The sequence below is a fragment of the Eulemur rufifrons genome, chromosome 7, assembly GCF_041146395.1.
Source record: "Eulemur rufifrons isolate Redbay chromosome 7, OSU_ERuf_1, whole genome shotgun sequence".
Taxonomy (NCBI): Eukaryota; Metazoa; Chordata; class Mammalia; order Primates; family Lemuridae; genus Eulemur; species Eulemur rufifrons.
The window spans coordinates 198127768-198137325 of NC_090989.1; the positions used below are offsets into that span (position 1 = coordinate 198127768).

Consider the following 9558-nt stretch of genomic DNA (forward strand, 5'->3'; position numbering starts at 1 on the left):
GCATCCTGGCTTTCCCCATCTAGGGTTGGTGCCTGAGGGGCCAGGGACCACCTGAAATGGTCTCCTTGGCAGCACACCTGTGTGTGGAGAGGGGGTTGGGGGGAGTTAAAATCACATGGGGCAGGCATAGGACCCACAGCACGGGACCTCTCACCCCCACCTCCACTGTCATAGCAACTCAGATTTCAGAAATGGGAACATGCTGTCTTAAAGTTGATAAGATACAGTAACATTATTGTGTAAGAACTAAGGCAAATTGGACTCTTAAAGTTACACAAGTGAGAACACCCCCCTTCCAAAGTCAGGGAGGGTCCAGGAGGGAAGACCCCACCCTTGAGGGGCCTCCCGCCCAGCCTTACTGCTGCCAGAGGGAGGACCCCAGCAGACTGTGGTGCAGGAAGTTACCAGTGGCCCAGGGACCAGAACATAAGTGGAGAGCTTGACCCAGAGCCAGGCAGACTCAGCAGGTACTGGCCCTGTGGCCATAGTCACCCTTCTGCCCTGCCCGTTGACCAAGAGTGAGGAGTCCCAGCTCCTTTATCTTCCTAAAGCGGGGCTGGGGAGGTGGTGTTGGAGAAGTTTCCTTCAACTGGGAGATGTGGGCTCCAGGCTGAGCTGAGGGCGCGTCGCCGGTCGGCTGAGAACCTGGGCCTGGAGGGGCCTTGGGGGCAGAGGCTCCAGCATTAGTTGGTCCCCACTGTGGACGGGGAACCCGAGGTGGGATCGGGGGATGTCTCTTGAGTTCCTTTTCCGGTGTTGTCTTCTGGGGCAGGGGCTCCAAGAGCGTAGAAACGAAATCAGGCTGTCAGGCAATGGAAAACAGAGGAAACGCCTGTTTCTGCGGGGACCGTGGAACTCGGGGAAGATGGCCGGAGGGGTGCTCACTCTGGGTGAGAGACCAGCATTTGGCCACTCCCAGCCGGCCCTACTCCAGGCCTCAGCTTCCCCGAAGGCACAGTCAGCGGATGCCCTCCGGCTCCAGGAAATGCAAACCTCGGATTCCGCCGCGGTTAACCGGGGCCCGGAATCCGCAGAGACCCTCCAGGAGAATCCAGAACAGCGGAAGAGTGCAAGCCAGAGTAACTTTTATTAAAAAAAAAAAAAAAAAAAAGTGAGAGCCAGGGGAAGGGATGGTGAACTCCGCTCCCGGCGTGACCGTCCTGGCGGTGCCGGAGCTCTGCGCGGAGCCATCGGCAAGCCAGAGCCTCCGAGCGGACCGGGGCCCGCCGCAACTGGCCGGGTCTCCCCGGACGCCTGCGCGCTGGCCGAGCTCAGCGCCGCCCGAAGCTTCTCTCTCCCAACAACCCGGGACCAGGGTCACGACTTGCTCAGGGCCACGATCACACAAGTCAGATGCGACCCTCCTCCCATCCCGGGCCGAGGCCCGTCTTCCCTCAAAGACGTCCTTACAGCCCAAGCCACCTTGAATAAAGCAGTGAGCGCAAACTTCGCGCCGGCCGGCGAGTGTTCCCGCGGGCCTAACCCTCACCCTTCGCGTCCCTGGGGTCCCTGCTGTCGGAGGCTTCCCCACTTCCCACAGGGCCACAGCTCTCGCGAGACTGCCAGCCCGCGCCCTCTCGGGCCACGGTCTCGGCATTTTGTCTTCCAGGACCTTGGGGCCGAAAAGACTTGTGCGGCGTGGGGATCAAAGGGTCTGTCCCTTCCTCAAGCCCCGGATCTAGAGTGAGGGGCGCAGCAGGGAGGAGGCCTCAGCGCTCGGTAGCCGCGGCGCGGTGGCGCATAGACCCGGCAGACCGTGTCACCTTGGTGGTTAGGCTAGGGTCCTTTACGTACAATCATAGCTTTGCGGGCAGCAGTCTGTACGCGAAGTCTCCGGGTTGGTGGGCAGTCGTCTGCCTCTGTGCCTTAGCTCCTCCCCGGAGCAGGCCTGGAGCTTCCATCAGGTCTCAGGGACTTCACCAAACAAGAAAATCCTGAGCTGCCCGGACACTACTGGCGCGCGGCCTGCTGTTCCTCCCTGGCTTCGGAGGCTTGGTCTGCTGCTGCGGTCGCCCCGCTCCCTGTGCAACCAAGCACAGAGGCACAGGCAGTGACAGAAACTCCACCCCTCCCACCCTTCCTGCACAGAAATCTGGACTCCGTCGTTCGAGGCCCAGCTTTCCCACTGACCCACAGGTGACCTAGGGACCAGAGTCCCCGCATCATGTTCCCCATCTGAGCCTGGAGGGGGCTCTACAAGCTGAAATACTGGGGCCTTGTACTCTGACTCCAATTCACCAGACCCCCTCCCCACCTCTTAGAGCCCCAATCCTACAAAGACCGCTTGGTCCTGTACAGTGAGGGGCTGTCTTGGGAAACTCCACCAAAGACTCAAAGGGCAACTAATTTGCCTAATGTCACATTCTCCAGATTTAATAAAACCGGAGGACTCTCAAGGAACAGTGACTGATGCAGTTCAGATCCCCTTCCTTGCTCTTCTTCAATTGTCCAGGCAAGTTCTACTTTCCTTCTACAGCTCTGCATAGTTGACAAAGGCATAGCTGGAATCTCAGTTCTTCAGGCCTCCCCAGGGACAGAAGTTGGACAGTCACTTTCCTCTCTTTTGATATGGAGAGGACTAAACTCAGTAATGTAAGTCACTTGGCTGTCGGGCCCAGTGCAGGAACCTTACTGCAAGATGGCTAGGTTAACCGACCTGGGAGTAACCCCAAGGCCGGAAGGAATTGGGGAGTACAGTCACATTGATGATTCATTCCTTCCAGGCAAGCAGAATAGGGCAGGTTTTCTGGAGGCCCTCAGGGGAAGCAGGCGACTACTCTGGGAACTGTTTGCAAGGACGAATTAAGAGCCCTGAGCTAGCAAGAGCTGGTTTCCCAGACACTGAGCAGGGTTAGGGCGCAGAGCGGTCTGCAGCCCTCCTAAAGTGCTCTTTGGAGTGCGCTTTCTGTCATTCCTCCAGTCCTTGAAGTTGGAGACGCCAGAAAGGGAAAGTCCAAGTGCAGGTTCTGGGAAGGGACGATCAAGCCAAGATAGAAAAGGGAAGGTGTTGCTACCGTAGGTGGGGGCCATAATGGATCATTTTCACAGTCTGAAACACAAAGCCTGCAGCTGAGGGTGGATGTTCTGAATCTCTCTCCCTAGTATTTTGGCCTGGAAGGACCTGGCTTCAAATCCTGGTCCTGCTTGGAACTCTGCATGGCCAAGTTGCATTATCTTCCTGAGTTTAACCAGTAAAGTGGCCATCTTTCAATCCCCATACCCTGGTCATCTCACGTAGGAAGCACAAGGATAGGACCCCACATGCAGCTCTGAGGCCAGCCTGGACAGCTAGAAGCAACTGAGACCTTTCCCTTGAGGAAATGACACCCCACCTGCAGGGACTGCCAAGCTGCACCTCTGAAAGAAACCACCCTGCGTGGACCACAGGCAGCTCGGAATCCTCTCTCTTTTTCAGTCAGGTGCCCTTACTGGGCCCAGCACAGACTTGGTGCCTCTGCCCCTCTACACCTCAGAAAATGTGCAAACTCTGGGGAGCCAGCACTGTTGCAGAGAGGAGGGGGCCGGCTGCTGTTGGTGGCGGGCCTCTGTGTGAACCTTGACTCTTCAGCTACCAATCCACCTCATAAAGGGTTGGTCAGGACCATCTCAAGGACCTTACCCTGTGTCCTTCAAGTCCCAGGACACTGAGCAACAACCGAGGAGGCTCTCAGCCTTGGGCCACTTCCGCAGCAAGCCAGGTGGAGTGGTGAGCCTCCAGCTCCTGCTTCTTTGGATACCCCAAGTGCAGCCTGACTGCTACCGCCTGGGGCGCCCCAACTGGGAAGGAAGGAAAGGTGGAGTTTAGACTGGCCCCTCACCCCAGAGTGGAAGCGATTCCTAGGATCCTGCAGCAACCCAGCCGCCCACCGTGCACAGGCTGGGCCCGGTAGAGCGGGACACAGCTCCCTTCGACATAGCCCGAGAATGGGATGTTTTAGAGGCAACCGAGAGTGCTCTTCTTACCTTGCTGCACCCCCCACACCCCGCAGATTCAGAAGCCTCCGCATCAAGCTCCACTGTGTCATAAAATATTTTATTGGAAAAAAAAAGTCACTGTCTTCGCAAGAGAGGGGTAGGGGCCCCAGCGACGTCGGGGACCCAGCCTCCGGGCGCAGCCTATGGGTTGTCCGGGCACCGCTGTGGTCTTGGTGGCCTGCGCCCAGCCGCAGGGTCCCTGACTCCTGGAAGCAAGTGTGTGCCAGGAGGCGCCCGGCCGGAGGGCCAGCCCGAGGTGGGGTGGGGGTGCAGGCGAGGAGCGGGGCGTGAATGCGCGCGAGCGCTCGGCACCGCGCAGCTCAGGGCAGAGACGAGTAACTTCCGCTTCGCTGGACGCAAGTCTCCCAGGTCAGGGCCCAGGAGCGATTTGGCTTTAGGGTCTGTGTCCTTTTGCCCTTAATTGTCCACATTCAAGGTAATAATAAAACGTTTAGAACGCAAACGGCTTGGACGCGGAAGGGCCGGCTCGCGAGTTCTCGAGGGCTGAGGGGCCCGCGCAGGGCGCTGGGGGCCCGAGTGCCACACCTTGGGCGACGCTCAGTCCTCGCGGCTCCTGTCGCTTGGCTCGTCCGGCACCTCTGCCGGCTTCTCCGCCTCCTTGGCGCGCTCCTGCTCCGTGAGCTGCTCGCTCGTGGGAATAGAGTTCTTCTTTGGCCGCCCCTTGGGCTTGGTGGGGGACTCCAGACCACCTCCCTGCAGCACCTGCAGGGAGGACGGCCAGCACCAAGATGAGCCGGGAGGTGGACCGGGATACACTGGCCACCCCGTCCCATGCCCTGCGCCCAGGTGGGACTGAAGCGGCCAAGGCCTCCATCAGAAGCCCCGGGGAAATGGCAGCCATTTGTCTGAGCGCCGCAGCTCTCAGGAGAGGTGGCCTAGAAGTTCAAGGCTGCCAGGAGGCCTGAGGATGCAGCGGGGCAGGAAGGAATGTTGGCTGAGCTAGGGCATCCAGAGGGACAGAGAGAACAGAGGGGGTCCCCGTGCACCAGGAACCAAGGGAATCCAGAGGATTGGGCAGAGGTTCCTACAGGAAGCAGGGGAAGAACTGCTTTGCAAGGCGCAAGGACATGGTCCAGAAAGCTGAAGGGGCAGGAAGCCACCAGGCACACTCACTATTTTCTTCCACTTCATCCTCCGATTCTGGTACCACGTCTTCACCTGCAACTGGCTCAGGCCCAGGGACTCCGCCAGATCTATTCTGGAAAAGAGCAGGGCGCACGTCAGCAGGGCAGGCAGCCACCCTCCCAAGCGGTCTGGCCCCAACCTGGCCCCACACTACCTGTCTGGTGTGGAGAGGTACTTCTGTTTCTCGAAGCGTTTCTCCAGGCCCATCAGCTGCAGCTCAGTGAACACAGTGCGGCTCCGGCGCCCCTTCTTGGCTTTGGTGCTGGGCTCCCCGGGGCCCGCCGTTTCCAGCTTCCCGCGGAGCTGCAACTCTAGCGGCAGGTGCGGCGCACCCGCGGCGCCCGGCAGCCCAGGCCCCGCGGCCAGCAGCGCGGAGCTCAGCCCGGAACAGCCAAGAGGAGCCAGCGGGAACTTGAACACCGCCGCCTGCTCGGCCTTCAGCACCGCTGCGAGGAAAGAGGGTGGGGAGCCTGGTGAGGTCGGGCCGCGCTCCTCCGCCTCAAGGACCGCCACACTATGCGCCGCGTGGGTGCCGGTGCTCAGCCAGTGCCACCCAGGGCAAAACCTCCACGCCGAGCCGTGGGCCGCGAGGATTTGCGCCACACGCTAAGGGCGACCCTCCTCAACGCTGGTGTTCCCGAAGTCTGAGAGGGTGGCCCACCCCCTCCCGGTGCTCTGCCCTAGCGTCCCCCCAGGTCCCAGCCGCCACTGAGATTTTGAGGTTCTCCATGAACAAGTTTGCAGCTCTGAGAAGCGTGTAGTGTGTGTGTGTTTCGTTAAAAAGGGAAACCAAGGAGAAACGGCAACCAGTTAGGAAGATGGGCGTTGTCCCCAACCAAAGCAGCATTGCTGCGTTATAAAAAGAACACGAATGGAGTATACACATTTGCTTTTCTGTGCGGGGCACAACAGCCGCGCGGCGGTCAGGCCACTGGAGCCTCATGGGGGCGGGGTGGGTTGGGGTGCTTCCCAGAAATTCCAAAGCACCCGGATTACCCAGAAATTGTCTTTCCCGTTTTCTCTCCAGACTCTTTCCCGTGAAGATGTTTCCATTTTCTTTAGTCCTAAAATGATTTTTTTTGCCCGCTTCAAACGAATTATTAACAACAGAGCAATGGAGGTGAAAGGCAGCCGAGACATTGTGTCCCACACATGGACTCAGAACGACCAAATTGGCAATGCCGCCCCTACCCTCGATCTCGAGTGCTAGCTGGGGTGGGAGGTGTGGGGAAGGCGGCTTGCTGAGCTGGACTCCCGGACACAGCGTAGGAGCTCCCTTCCGGGACAGGCTTCTCACTGCAGGGTGCATCCTGGCCCCGCAGGAGTCCACAAGCACCGCGCCAAGGTGTGGGAAAACGTGGGGAGGAAAACTGGCGGGGAAAGGGGATCTATAGGGGAAAGGTGGAAAAAGGGAGGCAGACCGACCCCAGAGAGAGAAGCCCAAGGAGGTCGACTGACGGCAGGAGAGCGAGACAGGGAAAGGCCAGGAGAGGGTGGAGTGCTACAGAGACGGCTCCAGCAGCGCAGGGCAGGCCTCGCCAAGGAAGATGGAGAAAGGGCAGAGGAAAAAGGTCTGAGCAGGCGGCCTAAGTACCGCAGAGGCCCAGCCGACCTGGAAGTGGAAGGGCCAGCTTGGCGGAGGCTCTTCTCATAGGCCTCTTGGCCCTAGGCAAGGCCCAGGCAGGTCCGCACTGCGGCCGAGGCCGCGTTGGTCGCCTGCTGGAGCGCTCTGGGCTCTGGGCGGTTCCGGAACGGTTTGGGCCAGCGTCACTACCCAGCACTTCGGGACGCAGGCCTCTTGCCCACAGGTCTCGGCTTCCCGTTTTGGGTAGCCGCGACCACTCTCGGCCAGCCCCGTGCGGCGAAGCCCAGGTGCCCGCGGCCTGAGGTCGCTTTCACTCGCAGTGATCTGCAGCCTGGTCGTGAGCCCGTGATGCGGATGCGGGCTCGGGGTCCCCGGGCTGGAGGCCGAAGGGCAGCCGTGAGTGAGGGCGAACTCCCTCTTCGGCCTGCCCAGCGGGCACGAGGCCTGGTTTCTGTGTGGCCTGGCGTCTGCACCCTCCGCTTCCCGGCTGGAGCGCGCTGAGAGACGGGTCCCAGCGCCTGCGCGCCCATAACTGCTTCCCCGGACGGCTACAGGGCCCGGGGGGGGGGGGGGGGGAGCTCCGCCGCGCCCCCGCGGTGCGGCTCGCTCTGTCCCACCAAGCCCGGCCCGCGGGCCCCGGCCGACACACGTACCCAGGTGGCTGTGGAAGGGCCGCGCCGCCAGCAGCGCCTGCACGCCGAACTTCAGCAGCTCGCCCGCGGCGGCAGCGGCGGCGGCGGGCGCGGCGCCCTTGGGCCCGGGCGGCTCCGTGAGGATCTCTTCGATCATGAAGCTGCGGTAGCGGTGCGGCCGGTGGTCGGCACAGCCTTCGGGAGCGCCGAAGCGCGCAGCGCCCAGGTCCCCCGGCCGCTGCATCGTGGTGCCCACGGCTGCACCCGCGGCTCGGGGGCAGTGGCGGCTCGGCTCGGGCGCGGAGCCCTCGCGGGGCTCTAGGCCGGCCCGCAGCTCCCGGCGGCGCACAGGCGCCGGCTCATGCCCCCTCCCCCGCGGGCCGGCCGGGCGGAGGCGCAGGGCGCGGGCGGGGCGCGCGGGGTTCGGCCGGTCGGACCCGGGACTGCCTCCCCACCCCGCGCCGCCGCGCCTCTTGCGGGGCCAGCCCCGAGTCACCGCCCCGCCCCGCCCCGCCCCTCCCGGCCAGCCCCGCCCCGCGCCGCCGCCCCCACCCCCTAGGCCGAGCCGGCGGGAGGAACCCAGAAGGGAGGGCGGAGGGAACGAGGGGGCCTTGTGAGACAGGCCGGCGGGCCGAGACGGAGGGAGACCGAGCGGAGCGCACGCCCAGGAAGGAGAGCAGGAGAGTTCGGGAGACAAGACCCCCCAGACGGGAGACGGAGGGATCAAGAGAGAGAGGTGAGAGAGGAGGCAGAGGGAGACAGCGTGGGCCACACAAGATACGAGACAGTGATGTGAGGGTGCCAGGGACGCCACCGAGAAGTGCGCAGACAGAGATCGAGAGAGGCGCGAGAGCCAGCGGGCGGTGACGTGCCGGAGGGCACAGAGGCAGGCCGGTCAGAGGGAGGGGACGGTAAAGAAAGGGGACAGCTAGGAAGGCGAGTGGCCTGGGCTTCGGTTAAGGAGCCCCGGAGCTCTCCAGACTCTCAGAGCGCCCTGTGGCCCCCTGACCACAGCTCCACTCAGTAACAGTTTCCTGACGGTCCAAAGCTGGGAAAAGGCAAAGCGCACCCTTTCTTTTTTCCTCGCTTCCATCTCTTCCTCTAACTAGAGGGAGGTAACCCAGTCCACAGCATCCCGGGGTTGCCGAGGAGGATGTGTCCACCTATCACTTGAATTTGCACTTCAAGCAAATCCTGGCGAGAGAACATCGTCCTCTCAGGGCAGCTCGTAGAGAAATGTGGCCGTTCATGGTAAACCGAGGCGGGTGGTGGTGGGGGGGGTACACAGGTGCGGCCACCGCTCTTCGAATTTCATCTCTACAGGCTGCTGCAGCCCTGCAAGACTGGAGCCTGGCACCCTGGACTGGAGGCTGAGCATGGCCACCTCCTTCCCAGCTGAACTGCGTGTGTGACCTTTGCCCCTCCTGCCTTGAGAGGACTCATGTTCTCCAGCCAGGATTTGCTTGAAGTGCAAATTCAAGTGATACCTGGACACAGCCTCCTTGGCAACCCTGGGATGCTATTGACTGGGTTACCTCCCCCCAGTAAGAGGAAGAGATGAAAGCGAGGAAAAAGAAAGGGTGAGCTTTGCCTTTTCCCAGCTTTGGACCGTCAAGAAACTGTTACTGAGTGAAGCTGTAGTCAGGGGTCCACAGGGTCCTCTGAGAGTCTGGGGACCAAACTGGGACCTGGCTCCACCACTGAGCCTCAAAGTCTCTAACACAATTGAGCAAGTTGGCAGCACCTTCTCTAGATCCTTCTCTTCATTATTAGGAGAGTATAAGCCCAAACCGTGGCATGAACAGTACCAAAGCTAAACTCTCCACTGAGTTTCTCTCTTGGGCCCTGCCATTATTGGTCAAACTACTGCCCTTTCTGGGCCTCGGTTCCCTGACCTGTCCTGGGGAGATGCTGACCCGTGGCTCCACAGAGGCTGTGAGGACTGGGTGTAGAGTTCATTACCTCAAGGCCCCACAGGGTCTGTTTGGGGAGAGGACAGTTCCTCCAGGCAAGGAGGGGTGGAATGTCCCCAGGAGGCTGGGGGAGTGGTGCCTGCCCTTCCCCCTCCTTCTCCTAGGAAGTCATGGGTCCCATCTTCCAGCTCCATCTACCACTGCCAATGTCCGGCCCTCAGCTGGTGTCCTGGGCCACACCTACTTCCTATGTGAGCTCTACAACCTTGTCCCTCTCCAAGTTGATACAGTTTCTGCAGCTCCCACA

General features: G+C 61.2%; 1 protein-coding gene across 1 annotated transcript; it reads right to left on the minus strand.

Moving 5' to 3' along the window:
- Nucleotides 1-4017: 4017 nt before the first annotated feature.
- BARX1 (BARX homeobox 1) lies at nucleotides 4018-7785 on the minus strand. The gene is made up of 4 exons (XM_069473996.1): nucleotides 7360-7785; nucleotides 5276-5567; nucleotides 5110-5194; nucleotides 4018-4698 (listed from the first exon to the last, which is right to left on the minus strand). Exons 1-4 carry the CDS (start codon nucleotides 7580-7582, stop codon nucleotides 4534-4536), a joined length of 765 nt encoding a protein of 254 aa, XP_069330097.1. The 5' UTR covers nucleotides 7583-7785; the 3' UTR covers nucleotides 4018-4533.
- Nucleotides 7786-9558: the final 1773 nt, after the last annotated feature.

Coding starts and splice junctions, on each gene's coding strand:
- BARX1 (XM_069473996.1), bottom strand. CDS start 7,582: ATGCAGCGGCCGGGGGACCTGGGCGCTGCGCGCTTCGGCGCTCCCGAA. Junction 5,568..7,359: donor GCCCTTCCACAGCCACCTGG/GTACGTGTGTCG, acceptor CTTTCCTCGCAG/CGGTGCTGAAGGCCGAGCAG. Junction 5,195..5,275: donor TACCTCTCCACACCAGACAG/GTAGTGTGGGGC, acceptor GCTCTTTTCCAG/AATAGATCTGGCGGAGTCCC.